This window comes from Cololabis saira, chromosome 2 (genome assembly GCF_033807715.1).
Source record: "Cololabis saira isolate AMF1-May2022 chromosome 2, fColSai1.1, whole genome shotgun sequence".
Taxonomy (NCBI): Eukaryota; Metazoa; Chordata; class Actinopteri; order Beloniformes; family Belonidae; genus Cololabis; species Cololabis saira.
Genome location: NC_084588.1, coordinates 39,656,093 through 39,677,280, shown reverse-complemented (window position 1 = coordinate 39,677,280; position 21,188 = coordinate 39,656,093). Strand labels below are relative to the sequence as shown.

General features: G+C 38.4%; 1 protein-coding gene across 1 annotated transcript; it reads left to right on the top strand.

Moving 5' to 3' along the window:
* Nucleotides 1-356: 356 nt before the first annotated feature.
* On the top strand, nt 357-20,751 carry cnsta (consortin, connexin sorting protein a). Its single transcript, XM_061745331.1, has 13 exons — nt 357-450; nt 4,347-4,411; nt 4,606-4,995; nt 6,368-7,026; nt 11,511-11,541; nt 12,985-13,071; nt 13,296-13,380; nt 14,367-14,388; nt 14,607-14,673; nt 15,555-16,120; nt 16,468-16,650; nt 16,871-17,024; nt 17,831-20,751. Exons 2-13 carry the CDS (start codon nt 4,402-4,404, stop codon nt 18,037-18,039), a joined length of 2,463 nt encoding a protein of 820 aa, XP_061601315.1. The 5' UTR covers nt 357-450; nt 4,347-4,401; the 3' UTR covers nt 18,040-20,751.
* The last annotated feature ends 437 nt before the right edge of the window (nt 20,752-21,188 follow it).

The window sequence follows — 21,188 nt, the reverse complement described above, 5'->3', positions numbered from 1 at the left end:
ATCCTCAGAATCAGATTATTGGCCAAGTCAGGTCAAACAAGACAGGGAATTTGACTTGGTTATTTTCGCTCACTGTACAGTAAATAGACAAATGACAGCTCTTATTAACATAATACAATTTAAAAAAAAAAAAAAAAAAAGGTGCAGCAGTATGAGGTAGACATGGTTATTGAAATGTGCATTGTTATGAATGAATACTTTATTACAGACTCAAAAGGTTCCATATATAATACATAAAAATAAAAAAAAATACAAATTCCCTGTCTTGTTAGACCTGACTTGGCCAGAGCACCTGATTGTGCCCCTGCAGTAAGAGCAGAGCGCCAGCAGGGGGCGCCAGAGCGCCGCGCCCAGGCCCGCTGACAGCGGTTCATTTACTCTCCCGACAACAACATCTCCGGCAAGGTGCCTGATGGTCAACTCTTCGTTTTTCAGACACTCTCTCCAGCCGTAAGTACTATTTCATGATTTTGATCCACGACTTTAAGACAAATCTACGAGCAGCGAGCGACAGATGTGCAGCTGTGCCAGATGTGGCTGCCGGTCGTTCGCGCTAGCCCACGTTAGCCCGATAGCAACACACCGACATTAAAGTCACCTTCTGCAATCTTTCCACGGATCGATATGTCCTGATGTTGAACTAAAAGGGGTGAAAGCCGCAGTTTGGTCGTAGGCAGCTCCAGCACGAGTGTTAGTAAAGCCTGATTTATGGTCCCGCGTTAAATCGACGCGTTTCTGCGTCGATTTAACGCAGAACCATAAATCAGCCTTTAGTCTGCTGCTGCAACGACTGTCAATAAGGTTAAAACTAAACCAACACCGAGTCTTCAGCGCAAGGACTGCGACTGATTTCATTTACCAAAGCCAATTTGGTAATTAAACAGTAATTGTAAGTCATGATTCACCTCAAATTCATGTCGTAAGTGACATCTATTAATTGTTTTACAGGAACCATAAATGACATTGTGGGGAGGTGACAGTCTGCTCTCTGTCACTACTTCTGTGTTTATGGTTAAAACTTCCGCACGCTTTGCATTGAATGCAGATGCAACGTTTATATTGTTATTTTAACATTAAATTGGGTCAGATAAGTCATTAGTAGCAGTATGTGTAGCTCCAGAGACCTTTGCTACTGATTAACCTGAACACCAGCCAACTCTGGGGCTCCACCTTTCCGACTGGAGCGTACTGTACATTTAGTTCTCATTTGCACATTTATTTAACTTTCTTTTTATCTTTAACGGAAGTATTATTAGATAATATATCAAAGTGAACATAATCCCGCCAGTACCCTTAAATGTTCTGCATGTGAATGCTCATTTTGAGTGTTTTTCTGATGCAGCAGCCTCACACACTGAAAAAACTCAACATCTTACCAGGAATATTTGTCTTATTTCTAGTTAAAATGTCTCATTTTTAGTCAAAAAATCTCTTACACTTGAAACAAGAGTCATTACCAGAAAAATGACTTGTTATTTGACAATTTTCACCTGTTTCAAGTAAATTTTCACTTGAAATAAGTAGAAAAATCTGCCAGTGGGACAAGATTTATCTTCTCATTACAGGCAAAAAAATCTTGTTCCACTGGCAGATTTTACTACTTATTTTAAGTGAAAATCTACTTGAAACAGGTGAAAATTGTTGTTTTTTCCAGTGACGAGTCTTGTTTTAAGTGTAATGAGATTTTTTCTGGACTAAAAATTAGACATTTTAACTAGAAATAAGACAAATATTCTTAAGATTTTGAGTTTTTGTGCATTCCGGGGTCTGGTTGTGTTTCCACCTTCGTGCTGGTGTTTGGCTGGATTACCTCGTCTGTTCGGACTTTCTTCTGTCTTCTATTATTCATGGTGTCCCTGCAGAGCAGGGCACGGACAACAAGAGGAGAGGACAGATGCTTGTGGATGGATGGCTCTGTAGGAGAGGACCATTAAAGGATGAGATGCAGTCGGACACAAACACCGTCAAGACAGCAGAAGGAGCTTTAGTTTTTTTTTTTTAGTGTCTCTGTGAAAAGGCTTCATGTTGTGAGGGTTGATTGCTTTGACCTGGGATTGCTCGTCTTCCTGAAGTGCATTTAAAGGTTAAAAGCCTGACTTTAAGCTAATTTAACGGAGCACTTTCAAGCACATGTATAAATCGGATTTTGGTGTGTATATATATTTTATTTATATATATATATATATATATATATATATATATATATATATATATATATATATTTTTTATTAAATGAAATCAAAACATTTTCATTCATACCATTATCTAAAGAACTCTGTATCTGTGTTAAACTGAACATTGAAAAGTGGAGTTGATATTAACAGGATACTCAGCCTATTTTATATGATCAATGCAAAACCTAATTAATTTAAGTAGCTGCTCCAGGCAGCAAAGCTCTCAGGTCCACTATCGTACAAAATCCAGAGAAACCTTAAAAAATTGTAGGCACAATGTCTTGCATTAAGTGTCAACATTGGACAGATAAAAATGGAAAAGAAACGGCAGTGTTAAATTGAACCCAAGACAAAAATGAAAGTGAAAAAACAACAACAACTGTACTCTTAGTATCTTAAAATGATATTGATGATTCTTGCTAACACTGGAAAGATGCAGCTTTACTTTTTGAAAGTGTTTCATCTCCATGCAGTTGTTTCCATACAGGTGCTTTCCAGGGTAACCTGTTTGCTACTGTACCGTCTCTCTCTGACTAATATTTGTAAAAAGTTTAATAGGAATACAAACACAGTGAAGAAAACTTTTGACATGTGTGTTCTTGCATCTCTTTCTCTCTCTGAATGTTGGGGTTGTGCCAGGTCGGTGTTAGAGGAAGTGTTTGAGCCCAGTGCTGCAGGAAACCAGGGCAACTTTGTTCCTCAGAGAGGGCTTTTAATTAGCACAGATCTATGCATTTGTGGAGTTTTTCTTTTTTTAGTTTCATCATCACTATGGAATCATGTTAAATCATTTTTCATCATATAACTTATTCTGCAAGTATATATTGAAAGTAGAGGGTCATGATGACGCGACAGCCTAAAATAAGAACCACTTGGCAGTAGATTTCAATGCTTTGAATCCCATCTAGCCAGACCTTTTCTGCCAGTCATCCTCTTTTTTTCTCTTCTTTCATATAATTTCCTGTCATTACTGCATCTAACAAGTAAAGGCTAAATACAGTTGAGGCTTAGATTTCTCTTGTCAAAAGTCAAGGTGACTTTGCAAGACACATTTTTGTCCATAACTCAAGCCGTCATATATGTAATTATCACTGATATGTACCTATTGCCTTTAAAAAAATCTTTTCTATGGGCCTTATTCAACACAGGCGTACCGGTTTCCACATTTAGAGGTCAGGTCAGGTCTTGATTTTTCAAAGACATGACTGTAAATATTCAGTATATTTTGGACAAACATATACTCTGGGGGACAAGACCTTCAAAGGAAAAGTGTTTTTTCTAGTTTTTCTAGTGTTGGTCATACTTTTGCTGAGTCAACTGTGAATGTTAAAGAGGCAGTAAAAAGAAAGACCAACTATTGCATAATACTGACTTAACATCCTGAACTGATTTTCCTGTTTGTTTACCTGACTGCTTGATGTGGTCTAGTGTTTCAGCTCCGCAATAAATCCCGTCTCTGGCAGTTTTACAAGTCTTCATTCAGTCTGTCAGAAGTGTTGACTTATTAATAATTTTGGATAGCGCATGGCGTTGTATTGTGGGTTATAATATTCAGGTTGATTTATATGCAAACAAGGTGGGACACTTGAATTTACTGTCTCGTTGTTTTCAGTAGTTAGTCAGTAGTTGCTCACGTGACCTTTATTATTTTTCTCGCTTTTTTTTTTTAAAACCAAAGGATTGTGACATTTTAATCTTTAATCCCAAATATTTCCTTGAATTGCCCTTTGAGCTGCATTCTTCTGGGTACGTAGATGTTTGCATGTGTGGTTACTTACTGATGTGTCTCACAACCACTATAATGTGCTCAAGAAGACGTGCTGGACCATGTCGTCTTATTAGTTTAGAACATAAATTGTTCAAAGGTTTTTTGTTTTTTTTCCATAGTATTTTTATCTTTTTATATGAAGAATTAAACATATGTACCAGTCCGCATGAACACATTTCAGAGTAACTAATTATTTCAATGCAGTTTGCGGTGTTGGAAAGACTGTTGTGTTTTTTTTGTGTTTTTTTTTATGTAACTAAGTCCCAGGGTTTGTTTGACAGTTTGGGAATGATGCTAAACCTGTTTAGTGTTTTTTTTCCTTTATCTCCCTCAGAGTCTTGCTACGGTACTGTTTCTCATACTTTAATTCATTTGCGTTTGTCTGTTTCTTCTCATCTCTGCAGGCTTGAAAAAGGGCTTCTGTAACTCGCAGCATTGACCCTCGAGCTGTCCAGGCCAATGGATCATGGTGATTAAAATTCCTTATCAAATACTGGCTCACATATCACACCACAACTGCAATGAAAGGACTATTTGTATGTGTTTACTATATGAATAACATCTGAGAATGCAGAAAGCTGTTTAAATGCTGTGAACAGAATGACTTTAAGTTGCTGTTTTGACTTCTTTCTGACCAGTTTTGTTGTCATTTTTGATCCTCAGGTCAGTTTGAGCGGGAGGGCAGAGTAATGTCACAGGCTCATGTGGACAAGGTTGACCTCTGTGATAACTTACCCACCTCTCAGGCTCAAACTCCAAACCTCAACTCCCTCACGGAAAGTCGAGGTCTCCCTCTTTCACAAACTGAAGGAAAAACATGTGACGTGATTACAAAAACTTCTCTAAACAACAATGGAAAGGAGGAGCAGAAGCTGGAGATGGAACAGGGACACAAAGAGAGTCCAGAAAAAAGCAGAAATGAGTATGATGAAGAAGACACAGATGAGATGATGAGGGAAGAGGAGGAGGAGGATGAATCCGAGGGATCAAGCTGTATAACACGTGGCAAGTCTCCAGACACGCCTATGACTGATTCTTCATATTCAGAAACCGGTAAGGGATGCAAACAATTGAGCACAGTGTAGAAATGACATTGCTTGTACGTGCAAAAGTATACTGGTAATACAAGGTGATGTGTATTTTTGCTTTGAATAATGTAATATTTGCCACGTGAGGGCAATGGAATATCTTACATGGCTCAGCATAATTTATGTTCTTTTTAGTTAACTTATTATTCACACACCAGCTGGAATAGAGGTAACATTAGTTTTACATTTGTAGTTACTTTTCTGTCATGAAAGGAACAACCTTGAGAGTAATAGTTAGTTGTTCACCTTGTCTGCGTTTGTTTATCAGCCAATTTTAAGAGCTATTTATTCAAGAAAGATGCTGATAGTGTGAAAGCACAATACACAGATACATCCAAAATAAATGATGAGGATATATATATATATATGTATATATATATATATATATATATATATATAAATATTATTTAAGTGAATAAATTCAATTCCCAACTCGGGCATGATCCTATCCAGTGCATTCACTGCATCTAATCCTGTTCAGGAGTTGTGAAAGTGTCTTTGTGATCACTTGACTCCTGGTATTAGAAGGGTTAAAGTGGATGTATCAAAGTATCTTAATTAGTACGCATGCACAGTTAAGAAACCAAACTCTGTTATGCTTTATAGAGAATCTTGGGCATATGAATGTGAAATGAACTCATGCATACAACTGAGATAATGTCCTGCGTTCTGATTGACCCTATTTTTCAGAGGTCCGCTCTGCAGACCAGATGATTTACTAGGACTTAGATTTATATCCACTAGCTGTGAAGAAAGTTGAGCAGGCTCTCATCATACAGGTTGAGTTTGAGGTCAGTCACGCTGCACATACATGGCTCAAGGGCGGTCTTTGTTGCCTAACTATATCCAACCTGGAACATTTAGTGTGCTAATCTGTGAATGCAGTCTTGAAATCCGCAATAGATGAGGTAACAGCGCCTGCTGCACTGTGAGGCACAAATCAGCAGACTAAGGGCTAAGTTGGCATAGTTGTTTGAGTGTGTTTATGTCTTTTCGTTGGATATTAGTAGTTTTTTCCCTTTTAGACTGCCTTTTAGCATTTGTCACATGTCACACTCCTCGCTCCCCATTTGATTGCTTTGGACCTGGTCACCTGAGACACTTTCTCAGACTCTCGTACACCAACGTACCTGCTGTGTTGGTAATCAATGTATATTTCAAATATTAAGGCCTGAAAACAGTCAACAATTGTCCAAAAAATTATTGACATAACTTTTGTGTGTTTATCCATCGAAGAAATAAAGTGGGTGAAATATTTTTGAGCCAGGAAACGTTTGAAAGATTGATATGTGGTTATGATATGTTTCTTTTGACCGCTGCCTTTCCTTTCCTCATAGGCAGTCTGTTGGAGACTCCATATCCTTTAAGCCCTGTTGCCAGTCCGGAGCCTACCTCTCCTGTCATTCCAGCGGTCAATCCAGAAGCTGCAAATCTCATCGATTCACCGGGGCTCAGGCATAGTGACACTGAAGCGGAGCCTACTTTCACCGTGGGGCCTGTAAGCTTAACTACACAGTCTCTAACCTCGGTCAGAAGCCCGACTCAGCCTACAGAAGCTTCTGACGGGACAGCAAAAGACTCATCTACAGAACAAATTACCTCATCCGCCGAGCCCGTCTTCAGCCATGGGCCCGTTTCTACCACAGACCCCACCACGTCATGTCCGGGACCAATCATCTCAGCTGCAGAGACGCTTACTTTAACTGCACTAGCAAAGCTCAACACTTCCACTACTTCTACTACTTCCACTCCGGCCAGTGCAGCAATGGAAATCCTCTCCTTCACCCCGGGGCCAATCACGGCCGACCCAGAGTCCAGGTCAACTACATTAGCTGTATTATCAAATCAGGAACAGATGGCTTCTACTCCACTGACCGCTGGCGTCTCAGTCTCCACCATCACAGCAGGCGCTGCTTCCAGGCCTGCTCTGTTGGAGACTCTTGAGCAGCTGGCACAAAGAGGAGACGACACCCACCTCCCGCAATACCTTCACCAGGTAACATCTTTTATTTACAACAAACCCTATGGACTGTGCATCACCACCAGTGTCTTGTTTCACTATATACTCTTCTCTTTAATTGTATGTTCACATTTTGATTGCTGTACTTCTGTCATTATTCTATCTTTAAACTTTTGCTTTCATGCATGATCTTAAAGCAGCTTTCTTTATCCACTCAGTCTAATAATTTAGATGGCACTTTGCACCCTAAGGCATGGGTGTCTTCCGCATCTTCCAAACTTACTGCGCAGTCTTTCTATCTTGACTTCTCTCAGATCCGAAACTACGTGACTGAACTTGTATTTTTTTTGAGGCGTGTGAATGTTTCTGTCAGTTTGACTTATAGTATCAATCCTGCCACAAGGCACACCTGTGATCTGTGTGTTCTTCCGGGCAAACAGGTGTGTATGCAACTGAGAAGAAGCAAAAATGAGGACAAATTTCACACAAAATGCATTTTCCCACTAACATTTCGCCTTAATACTTAATCAACTATAGCACAGCTGAGGTGTACTGTATCGCTCATAAATCAAACAGAAAAAAGATTTCACTTTTGTCCTGACGAAGGCCAGTTTGGCTGAAACGCGTAGACACGCTTTTAATGGATTAGCCATGCAATAATAAAGGCATTTTTATTAATCTTACCCTCATGAGTGCCTCAGTTCTCTGTCTACAACAATTTATGGATCTCCCCGACTGAAGAGCACCTGAGGGATACTATTTTTGCAAATACCCAAGCAGCACTCCATGCACTGTGTTCCTGTCTGAAGAAAAAAGATTTATCACATTATGATGTTAGATAAAAACGCTTATAGTTAATTATCAGCTACCATATGCTGCATTTATATAAATTTAGTTGCTTGAAACATAATTACAACTCCTTCTACAGTACTATCTTTATGCTTATGAAGGAAAAGCTTTTACTGTGTGGTCATTTATATCCATTTTTGTTGTTCTGCTTTCAGACTGAAAAATGTTCACAGTCATAACAGGCAGCTTACAGAGAAGGAAACATTTAGGCGTGAAAGAGTATATTTGTAACCCCAAATCAGAACGAGACCATATGAAAAATATGGAAAATAATTGTTTAAATTATTAGGGCCCGAGCACTGACAGTGCGAAGGCCCTATTGTATCTGTAGGAATTTTATTTCTCGTTTTTCTCATTTTTATTTTTATTTTTCTGACGAAATGAGGGCCCTTTTTGCCCCCCTAAACGTGCCCCAAAAGTCACCAAATTTAATGGTTTGCATTAATGGGCGTGGCCTGATGGCTCAACAGTGCCCCCTAGAAAACTTGGTGCCTCAAGCCCCACAATATGGTTTAACGTACATGCACGAAAATCTGTACACACCTGTATCATGTCGCAACTTAAAGAAAAGTCTCTTGGCGCCATGGCCGAAACCGAACAGGAAGTCGGCCATTTTGAATTAATCGTGTAATTTTGGCGCAATTTATGCAATTTCTTCGGCCGTTTCTTCGCCTGAACCGTAACGTGCACCCAGGTGTGTTGTACATCAAAATGTGCGTCTCGATCCTGCGACGATGCGCATTACTTTTCTCAGTCAAAAGCATTACTGTGGCGACGCTAGACGCCAAAAAGCGTGCCCCCCCTTCATCTGATGGGTCCATATTTGATAGTTCCTACTTTCTGCCATAACTTTTGAATGGTTTGACATAAAGAGTCGTGGGTGGTGTCATCTGACCGTTCATTGCTGCTTGCAGCTTTAATTATATATTACACTTGTATTTTCACTGCCCAGTACAATGTATTAGTCCTGCGAATATAACTATACTTTAGAGTATATAACATAATAGAATAGAATAAACTTAGGTAGATGCTTCTTGGCAACACATCTCATACTTTTGGAAGGCTGATTATTTCCCTTTTAAATGGTGCCACATTTGTAAGGAACATGCATTTATGGGATGAGCAGCAGAGCTGAGTTAGTGGGTTGTATCCATGAATAATTTACCAAAATCTGCCTATGCCAAACAACTTTAACTCTTGTTTGGTGGATTGGATGATTGAAGTTGGAAAAAAACATTATTTGCAATTTAACAGTTTATCCATTTAACAAACAGGGGCCTCAGTAGCATGTGGAAGAACCGTACACAGCCAGAACAGCCTGGCACCTCCTCCTCACGCTGGTCACCAGCCTGGTCTCACACTGTTGTGGCATGGCATCCCAGTCTTCAACCAGCATTTGTCGCAAGTCAGTTAGTTGTAATCATTTATGTTTTGCATGTGTGGCTTGCGAAATATTTGTGCCAAAAGTAACCTGTGACTTGTGTCTTAAGATGCGAGAGCAGAGGCCCACACCATCACACTGCCTCCACCAAAAACTGTTACTCTATCAGCGCAGCAATCAGCATAGCGTGTAGCTCCGTACTGTTGAACTTGACACAAGTTTCCAAAGTATTCCTTTGCCCGTGCACGTACACGAGCTACTGAAGAGGGACATTTCTTGATGCAGTTCTGTCTGAGGGGTCGAAGGTCACAGGCGTCGTTCTCAGGCTTGCACCCTTGACCTTTCATAAATATCCCCCAGATTCTTTGAAACTTTGACATTTTTTAATGACCAGAAATTGAATTACCACTTCCCTACCAGAAGTTCAATGAAATTATACGTGACTCTCTCTCTGTCTCTCTAAAAGAAGGACTGCACACAATACTGATCAAATAAAAACACAGTAAAACGATTTAAAATGGAATAAAAATGCATTTATCATATCAAGGCAGCCATAGAGGAGCAGCAAACATGGAGATCTTGAGGTGTTCAGTAAAGGCTGTGAGCTTTCTTTCTGATCCTGTTGGTATAGATGGAGTCCAGTCTTGGATCCATGTGTGAGAAGCATTTAAAAAAAAAAAAAAAAGATTTAAATGATTTATCTCACATTTATTGACACATTGAAGATTAAAAGAGTCAAGATTCAAGAAGTTTATTGTCATATAAATAAGAAAATCAGGCATCTTTCGTTCATCTATATAGCCTAAAAATGAAAACTAGATTAATTAAAAAGGGAGATTAAAAGATATTTAATAAGAAAAAACTTTCATGAAAACTGCTTTTGTGTCAAATTATCATCCCAGTCAGTTTTATCGTTAGTCTGACCTCACTGGTCCGAGATTAGCTCCGGCTCACTTTAACCGATAATCTATTTTCACCAAGGAAAAAGACATTTTAATCATTTTAATTGTTTTGGACCAATTTATATTTAACTTTTAATAAATGTATGTCCAGAACAATGCATCTACTAAAAAGAAAAATCTAAACATTTTCATTATTATTTATTGTTTGGGTTATTATTACTTAGTTAAAATTTGTGGAAGTGAGTGTGCATCAGTTATCAAGATGACCTCAGGCATCAAGGCCTGCACTGGTAAAACTATTAGTGTTATGTTTGATATCTTTGGGTACGAAACCAAAGTTAATGTTGCTCCCTATGTCGTTCTCACCTTCAAAAAAAACATTAAAGTAAAGTGTCAATTGAATGAATAAATGTAATATTTTCCATGTTTGGAAAAGAAGAATGATTGTGTTTTAGTGGTTAATAAATAAATGCTTTATGTAACAGCAGTTTCCCCTTAACGCTGCACATGAAGGCAGCGGAAAAATGGAACGTTTTTTTGACGATTAATTATTTATCATGTAACTCTGTGTTTTCCAACCCTGGTCCTCGGGTACCCGTGTCCTGCATGCTTTAGATGTTTCCTGCTACCTTGATGACAAACTGATGATGACCGTTTAATTAGAATCAGGAATGTTGACACAGGGAAATATCTAAAACATACAGGGCCTGAGGGCAGGTACTAGAGGACCAGGGTTGAGAATCACGGGTGTAATTGATGATTAACTATTGTAATTAGAAAAAAAATCCGGTTTGTGCCAAGTCTTGTCTCTAACGTGTATCAGTGCAGTACCATAAAAATCCATTTAGTTGTCCCTGCCCTCCCTTCATCAGATATGCAAAAGCCTGGCGTTCCCTCCGTGCCTCCTCCCCGTCTTACTCCCCCTCTCCCTCTCCCTCTCTCTCCCTCTCTCTCGTGCACACACACTTGTCTTGTTCCGAGATCAGCTGAGCAACATGAAAGCAGCACTTGGTGAAAAGAGGTAGCGTGTCCACCACAGTCTCTTGTTTTCCTCTCAAGCTGTGTTTTTCCGCTCACTCTCAGTTTCTCAGTTTTCGTATTTCAATGTACCGAACAGTTTAGTTTAATATGTGGCATTCTGGTATTTTTCTCTGTGTTTTCTGCATAGAAGTTACTGTGGCTGTACAGTTAATCTGTTTCAGTGTAGTGGGGTATATTGTATATCTTTTGTTGTTGTTGTTGTTGTTTTTCTGGTCATGCTATAGACCACACGTGAGGATTAGTGTCTGATTTAAAACCTTATTGAGTCAGTTTTTCTGATGTCCTGTGTGACAGCAAGTAAGATCACACTCTCTTCAAGAAAAGCTGTAAAGTCTTTCTCTCCACAGATTGCTGAGGCCTTTTTCCTTCAAGAAGACTGTATCCTTGTTGGGCATATTGTTTTATGTGCTGCATGCCTAAATATATATATATATTTCTTAAGAAGTAGTAAGAATAACTGTTATTCTGTAGTTGCACTGTGGTAACTAGATGCTGCATGTTGAGTCTGTACGTCCATACATGTACATACCTGATGAGGCTATAGACTCTAAAGTATGAATGGCATTTATGCTCGGAGACGTTCATAGGAGGAAAAGGGAGTCTCTTGAGAAAAATGAGGGAAAATGAAAGGCACAATTGGACGTTGTAATAATAAAGACAGAAAGATGTATGAGTAAAAATGAGTAAATGGAGAACACTAGCTTTGCTATGTCATGCATGTACATGGCGTTGGTTAGTTAGTCAGAGAAAGCATTGAGCCATGTCAAAGAAGGATTGTGTTTTGGTTGCTCACATCCATAAACATGAGACTGCATCCTGAAGCCCTTTTTCTCATTCGAATTCTCACTCCTCCTCACCCCGTCTCTCTTTGTCCCCATATATTTCCACACCCATATATCTCTGTGAGCTGGAACGGTGTGTGAGCTGAAAACCCAGAGTTTTAAAGTTCATTGGGGGTAAGCTTCTAAAATGGACATTTCTCTGCATTCACTGGGCTTATACTACAAAGTGAGTTTAACAAATGCAGACTTTCTTTAAGAGTGTAAACACGGAAGCCAGGACCAGAAGTAATTGGAACGAGGATGATGGTGATTATCCTGTTTGAATGGGTTCAATACAACCATACTTCCATACTAACTTGCTGTAGCTAAGCAAAGCTTCTTTGGATGCAAAACACCACTATTACTTTGGAAACGACCCTCAGCTGAGAGTTTACATCAAACAGTGTTAATTAAAACATTGATTTCTGGTCAAAAGCATTGACTTTTGATTAAGGTTGAAATCTCTGCAGAGCTGAAAGTGAAGAATCATCATAATTTTGATATTTAAATCTGGCAAATAAAATATATGTCTGAAGACTGACTTTTAAGATGATGGTTGAATTCCTGTCAATCATTTTACAACCCCATGTTTATTTAACATTGATCCTTCAATTTGGTTTTATTGCAAGACATCAACATTCACCACTATTACCTGATGACATTTAAAAATGCTTTTTCTACATGATTTGTTTTGGGATGTGAGCTTGAAAAGAATCAATCAAAGATTTCACATGATTCTCTGAATATAACTTGCTCAGGTTATGTCTTTAATAATAATAATAATAATAATAATGACTTGGATTTATATAGTGCCCTTCAAGGCACCCAGAGCGCTTTACAGAGATCATTATTCAGTTTAGTTTAGTTTAAGTTACCAGGGTGATGTGGTCAGGCCAGTAACTCTGGCTTTAGATGGACCTTGTTAAACTGCTTATCCACCTTCATCATGTACCTGCTCCACAGTTGTGTTTGTATTTATTTCTTAATGATTGCTTACAAGACCAGCGAGCATTGTGGTTCATCCAACTAGAGAGACTTTATCACCAGAGGGTTTTGGACAACCTGAATGCACTTCAAGAGCAGTGGGGTAATGCACTTAACACACTCTTCAGTCATACACATACACAAGTGTGTTTTTATAATCTTTCTCTTTCCACACTCTTAAACACTCAAGAGTTTTATATGCACACAACAGGCTTACGAGAGTATATTACTGCACATCACATATGTCACTGCATCTGCCCACGTGTCGTCCCCCCCCCCTCCCTAGTCTCTTATCAAATGTTTCTTTTACATGTCTCTTCGTCTTAGAGAGTCAGTGTAGAGTAACCTGCTCGTCTGATCTGGCAACCCGCTGTCTGGATACTCTCAAACACATCTGCCAGACACACAGTCGGTGAGTCCACCTGCTTGTTTGTTTTGTTTGTTATTATCGTCATTAACAGAAAATGTTAAAAGAAAATGACTAGATTTTAGCATTCTTTTAAGTTCATCCCATTGCAGTCAACATTTTTATAAATGGAGTTTGACAAATAAAAGATAGAATTACTCTTATGAATGTTGTAAATTGTATTGTTAGTTTTGTCTGGTACTGTGCAAAATATCAAATTGTTTGGTATTTAATGTCAGTAAGGTGGTCATATTTAATGGCTTTTCTAATAAGATGGTGAGGCTTTTTGATCATATTTTAAAACTCAGAGCCTTTGTAGACAGTATTTAGAAGAAACTCTCTCCATGTAGGAGACAAACTTTTCTCTAGAACATGATTGAAGGTTTCTGACTGTTTGTATCGCTCTGGTCATACGTATCTTAGTACGTGCTGAGCGCTGCAGCGATGGTTAAAACATATGGACCTTGGCGGCTGCTGCTGCTTCACTTTCAGACATTTGAGCCATCTCACTGCTTGGGTTTCACTTTGCTAAAGTCATGCACATACACTTATGCATGAACACACACACACAGATTTGTATTTCCTACACTTTGTAGTACTTTACATTGACTTGCATTCATTGTATGTAGATGTATTCTTATGTTAAACCATAATATGAATTTTTAACTTATGTTAGAGTGACAACACAAACCAGTACTAAAATCTAAGTTTACAATATCACTCAACCTAAAACTAACCTTATTTCTTGTTAAATCATAAAATGTAATAAATGACATCACTTGGACTTTGGCTCTTTTTACTGTGACTGTGAGCTGCAATCTGAGTTACACGTGGACCACACACTCACAAACACACGCGTTTTACTTGCAAGAGAAATGTGTGCAGGCTAATATTAGATTTGGAGAGTAGAGAGGGTCATCTATCTTTTGCGTCTTCATTTACTAAAACCAAGAAGTGACCTTTCTTACTCTCACCCTCTCTTCTGTTCATAGACCAAGGACAAGAGATGCTGAGGTAAGACTTTTGTTGTGTGTGTGCGTGCATGTGTGTGAGAGAGGGTGATGCAGGAATAAAGCACATAAATATATGATAAGGCAGCTTTACCTGCACAATATCTGAATTCAAGTAATACTTAGCCATCAGCATGTTTTCCAGTTATTTGTGCAAACTCGTGTAAATGTGATGATACAAGCCCAACGCTACATATGTAATTATTGTATATCTTTGAACAGAATGCATCTCTGGATCTGCTGAGACCTAAGTCTGAAGGACATGGTGCATGGCCTTCGTGTAACTCAGGTAAGTGTGTGTAAGCATCTTGAGATGAGTGTAAATTGCATGTTTGTAGTTGTGAATCCAGAGCATGCACTACCTCTTTCATGATGTTAAAATCTCCAACTGAAATGATGACGATGTAATACTTTTGAAGCTTTTTACATTCTCAGTGATTTTCTTTGCTTAATGGTTAATGAAGTAAGGTTTGTAATAGTTTCAGGGTCGTTGCTCGCCATACTGTGTGTATGTTTCAAAATATTTTGTAGTCATCTGACACTGAGATTAATTGAGCATCTTTTAAGGCAAGCTTTGTTTGAGGGACGAACACAATAGCAAATAGAATACCCACATGTCACAAGTAACTCTGGTTTGTCATACAGTTGATTATGGTGACTGTAAGCACACGTGAACACATACTTTCTGAAATATAGGTGATATCAGTATGAAGTTATCACATTAAGACACCGAATTTCTATCATTCAGACCGCTCTTACATAGCTGAGAGTAAAAGTCACTTTAAACATGTGCTTGACATTTTATGTTGTCGTAGCTCATCCTGGTAACTTAGCTGGCTTGGTTTTCGTTAAATGTCATTCACAGTGCAATTTCTACACATTTTAGTGATTTTGTTGTCATATTTTGTGACACAGCATCACTTAATTGAGTTTTTTTTTTAAATATTCAAATGCTGTATTCCTTTATTTATATAAAAATTGATCTTTTAATGATCTAACACCGCATGTACACAGAGTAATAAACGGTTGAAAATCAAGTCTTGCTGTACTTAAAATTGTATTTTACAGTACATTTTTGTGTTTGGGATTTGAAGCTTGATAGCAGTGTTCCCTATCTGTAGTAAGAAAATCATTATGGAGCTTTTTTTGTCCTCCCCATCTTTCATCCAGACCACCAGGTTGAGGGAAGGATGGAGCAAAAAGCTGAAGACTCCTTATGCCCTGTCATACCTTCTATTCTTTCACCTGAAATTTGCAGTTCCCTTGAAATCTCAGAAAAGGACGGGGAAAACCCTGCCAGGGAATCAGAGAGGCGGGGCATTGTTTATGGATCTCCCCGAACTGAGGAGCAAAGCCAAGTTGGAGAGGGTGGAGATTCAGGAGGAGGAGGAGTGGGATGCACCATATCGGTCATAGGAAATGGGCTGCACCCCTCCCCAGCTGGGGCAATGGATCAGTCCAAGTCTGCAGAGCAGCAGGGAGATTTATATCAAGCACGAGAAGAGGAGGAGAAAGGGGAAGTGGAGGAGGCCGCAGAGGCTTTGGAGATGGAAGATGAAGGAGCAGAAGATGAAGGGGAGGAGGAGCAGAAGGAAGGAGGCCCTGATTCTCGTCAGGAGCCTCTCCCAGTGGAGACTCTGGTCAGTGGAGCAGAGGTGGAGCCACAGCAGCTAAACCAGAACGCTTTAGGTCAGGAGAAGCAACACGATGAGTCCCGGCACTGCCAAAACCCCCAGGTTTGTCCTATATATTGGATTACTAAAGACTCCAACCACTTAATTGTTTTTGTCAAATATATTTATGAAACAAATAGAAGTAATTTAACCATTCAGTTTACCATCAGCCACATGTTTAACTTTACCTCTGTTATATTTCCTTAAATGCAGCTTTTTGTTGGAAATACAAAGGAATTGCTTCCTTTTATTACAGTCTGAACAGAACAGCTGAACCGAATCTTCCATGATTCATTCAAAGCATTGTTCCAGTATTGCACATTAGAGTAGATCAAAAAAATCAATGACCCTCTCTGGAAATATATGTTGCTATAAAATGTATAACTGTTTTCCCAATATCACTGTCTAAGGGCTCTAAAGCAAGCCTGCATGACGAGGTCCCCCCACCTCAAGAGGTCCACATAAAGCAGCGGGATGAGCGTGGAGAGGAAAGAGAGGTGGATGAGGAAGAGGACTATGAAGTATACCAGGCTGACATCATCAGAGAAGCTCCCTCACTGGACGACATGGCCAAACTCATAACTATAGAGGAGGTATGAATGCACAGTATACAACACTTTATGTAGATATATAACAAAATGCTTTTCTAAGAAATACAGTACTACTTACTGTTCGGTGCACATGCTCATCACGATCACATTGGAACTGGTTGCAAATTGTGTTGTAATACTTTCATGCTTGCATATGTGTCAGTGTTTTCTAATGCCCCTGCTTTGCCTATTTGTCTGTTTGTTTGGTTGTTTTGCCTCTCAGATCTCCCCTGCCTCTGGTCTTGTCTCCATATTGAAGAAAAGAAACGCTTTTATGGACAGCATGAGCGTGTCGTCACGTACAGAGCTCCAACCTGACAGACAGACCGCTAAAAGACGCGTCCGCTTCAAAGTTCCCGACGACGGCTATGACAATGGTACGTTTTTGTGTGATTTCCTGCAGCGTATAAACAGCAAAATCTCCTGATCATACAGTCCACAACTGTTTTATTTCACAATCAAACAAGAAAGAGAAGCACTCTGAGATTCTCTGAATGAAAAGTGCTCTATAAATACAATTTATAATAATAATAATAATAATAATTATTATTATTATTATTATTATTATTATTATTATTATTATTATTATTATTATTATTATTATTATTATTATTATTATTATTATTAAGATAAGATAAGATATCCTTTATTTTTCTCCCTCAGTGGGGAAACTTATTTTTGTTGGCAGCAGTACACTTAGCACACACATGCAGGGGAGGGGTAAAAAGACTGAAAAGTCAGAAATAAAAAATATATAGAAAAATACAAAGAATATATATAAAATATGTATAATCACAGAATATGAACAGTATATACAGTTGGTTGGAGGAAGAAACAGTGCAAAAAAAAGCAGGTGGAGTGTTGTGAGGTAGACTGGCAGATTGGAAGATATTGCACATCTTATATTATTGCACATATTATTGTCATATTATTGTCCACTGGCTACTGAGAGCAGGCCTGGTTATTATTATTATTTTTATTATTATTAATATTTATTACTGTGTACTCAATTGTATTCTGTATTCTGTGTGTATGATTTTTGACAATTGAGGGATAAACTTACAGCAGGCGTATTAAACCAGTATGGTTTTGTCTAAAAATAATCTATGAATACAGCACGGACACCGTAAATCTGCTCTTCTGTACCTTCCCCTCTTAACTCCTGGTATGTTTTTCTTTGCAGAGGTCGGCGGTGGGGACTCCTGCCTGCTTCTCTTCCTTCTTTGTCTGGTGACTGTAGTCATCAGTGTTGGGGGCACCGCCCTTTACTGTGCAATCGGCGACGCCCAGTCCTCGGTCTGTCAGGACTTCTCCAGAAACGCGGACTTCTACTTTGATCAGATACATCGTGGGATCACTCAGATCCAACACTGGTTTGCTCCTGGGTCATAACGGAAAACGGCTTTTCAACATGTCGAGCCACTGGAATGTATACTCTGCGGTTCCTACTTCTTCCAGAGACTATGATTTTTCAGCCGTCAAGAGGAAGCAGATACAGTTGACATTTGTAAGCCTGTGAACTGCATTTTTGATGCTTTTGAGTACAATTCCAGGACAAAATCCCAACTTTTTTGGCCACGTTTCCCATGAAAACTATACTTTGGAAGCGAAATCAACACAATGAGAAACAGTCAATTCTAACAACAAAGATGTCTCCACTCTCCCATTCCAGAAAATGGTCCCTCCTGCTTCCCTGTGGGCTCTATACGGACTGAAAAAGTCAAAAATTCTCAAGCAAGGCTTTTAAATTCTTGTGTGATTTGAAGTTTGCGATCGAAGTTGCTGCCAGAGGTTATGACGTTTAATATTGAAAATTCACTAGCAGAAAAATCAATCATGGCTGCAAACAAACTTACTTACTCCCACTCGATTCCAGCTCCCTTCGTGTGAAAGTTAAAAGAGCTGAAAATCATTGAAATAAAAATAATATAAACATTGATGTAGAGTTCGTTCACTAGGATGCACCAGTGAGGTAAAAAGCCCGGTGTGTGTTTTATGTACTACTGCAACAAATTCTGTTGCTTTTGTGTCAGATTTTTTTAAATAACTTAAGAAATTTTAACCTGTCTGTCTTTACATTGGAATGAAATCATTATGTCTTAATTGTGTCTTAAAGTTTTGAACAACTGTTTGGAGTTTAATCGTAACTTTATTTCGTGTCATCCACGGGGCATCCGTGTATTATCAGAATATATACTGAAGTTTTTATTTTGGTATATATGATACTGAGCTGCTAATGTTATACAATCAAATCAAAACCTTTTTTTGAGGAGGAAATAACATTAATTGCATATAATAAATGTTATTTTAACTTATGCATTGCTTTTGCGATGAGCATTTTGCTGAAGAGCTCCTTATCTGTACAGTAGAAACTTGACCTGATGTCCTTTTCTGTATATTTCTAACAACGGGTTTACAGCTGGCTAACGCAGCTAACGCTGGAGACTAAGATCCACTTGACCCTTTATGGGTTTCAATGAGGCAAATGGATCTTTGTGTAGCACATGTGACATGTAGAGGGACGCAGCGCTCTTCTGTATATGTAGTCAAAGGAATGTTGAACACATTGTTCATACCATTGGTACAGTTTTTGTTTTTAAAGATTTTGCAATATTTCTACAGGGATTGTTCTGCTGGACCTAAGCACAGGCTTGCCATCACTTTCAGAGACAAAACATCCATATGCACTTAATGTTTGCACAGTCCATTTGAACAAAAAAATACTCTATATACCTAACGGGTTGTGTGTTGTTATGAAATATTTTATCGGTGATTCTTTTTTTTTTTTTTCAGTTTAAAAAAAAAAAACTAAACAAGAATGATTAGGTGCAGATAATCAGTGCAGGACCATGTGAAGCATTATTTGCTTTCGTGTTTGCACCTTAAGAGATTCTGGGCATCATCCACCACGGTTATCACTGCTTTCTTGTAGGTTTTTTTTTTTTTCTCCTATAGATGCCTCATGGTCTTCCGTATTTGTTACCGCAATAGCATTTTCCACATCTTATTATTTTCCATGTGTTGAAATTTGAATATGGATTTAAGATGGAGAGAGTTTCTGCTATCCTTTGAAAAGATAAAGAAAAAATAACTTTTTATTTGACAGGGTTACAGTACATTTTATCAATGCTTTGTTTTTATAGCAGTCATTGTAAAGCAGATTTTATTCTTGCCGTGGTCACTATTATTGCTGAATATCACTTTTCGCCAAGCACCCATGACTTTGTCTTTGTTCAGCATATTGCAATATTTGTTTTCATTTAATACGTTTCATCCATTTTGCTGTTGTGGTGGATTAATAGAAAGTTCTGTAGAAAATCCTCATATCCTGTGTCATGCTCTGCACTGTCAGAGAGTAAAGATGACAAGTGCTCCAACTAACCTCTCAAAGACTAAAAACATAGATAGTTTTATCTCTTTCATGATGTGTCACTCTCCAAAACCCAATGATTTGTTTGAAATATGAGGATTTTTTCCAGGACATAAGGAGTCGTCTGTTCACCCGTGTTTTGATTTGCACAAGTCATCTGGCTGGTTCAGATGAAAATTCTTCAGAAAACTTCTTATTTAACCTTCTTTGTTCATTTTAATTATTTATGGTACAAGAGTTATCAATTTTATGTGATTATAGGGAAAACAACAGATTTATCATGTGGTCTGCGTTTGTCTTTTACTTATGGGTGTTACGTTTTTCATACTGTTTTTACCAGTGTTCTTCCGGAGGCCTTGACAGAAACGTGTAAAGGTTGTTTTTTTTGTTCTTTTGTTCATTTTGTATCAAGTGATTTGAAACCTATGAGTTTCTGCTATTGCTGACGGTATCTCCTCTCAAGGAGATTGTTAAACTCTCTTCTTATGTTTCATTTGAAAACACTATCCATTTATTTGTTTTTTCACCTTTTGATTTCAGCAGAACATTATAGATGAATTATTAATTGTGATTTCGGGGTGGATCAGTATGTACCACTCATCAGGCTGATGACAGAATTTTATGAATAATTTGTTGAACTCTCTTACTTTCTTCTTACTGTATGTAACAACAAGATGAGGTTTTTATTATGTTATTAAAAGCCACCGCTTCCATGTTATGTCTCTTTTTTTTTGGTCGGTCCGGTCTGTCTTGTTGAGAACAGGATGCCAATCGTTGTCTGTTGGGATTTGTGTGGAGCTTTTTAGGGTAGGATGTCCCATTTTCTTTTTCTTTTTTTTTTTAGAGGTATGGCTGCCACAAAATCCACAAAGAAAAAATGGAAAGAAAGAAACTCTTTCTAACCCTTTCTAACTGACATCATGTCAGTTAGAAAGGGCTGTTTGGGGTCAAGGGGCCACATTCTCATTTTAGACTGCTCTACCGTTTCAAGTCAGTAAGTTATTATTAATCTTTGGTTAATCAAATATGTTTCAGATAGTTAAAAACCCCCAACTCTGTTACATGTTTCAATCAGAGTGGTTTCAGAATGTTGCTCTGCTTTGGGAACATTTCATTTGTCCTAGTAATAATAAATCAGAAGCAGGGTGGAGTAGTGGTGAGCACTTTTGCC

Bases quoted from the DNA above. Each gene is read 5' to 3' on its own strand.
- cnsta (XM_061745331.1), top strand. The intron at 16,121-16,467 runs GTTTGTCCTATA...TCACTGTCTAAG, and splicing joins GGCACTGCCAAAACCCCCAG to GGCTCTAAAGCAAGCCTGCA. The intron at 17,025-17,830 runs GTACGTTTTTGT...TTTTCTTTGCAG, and splicing joins CGACGACGGCTATGACAATG to AGGTCGGCGGTGGGGACTCC.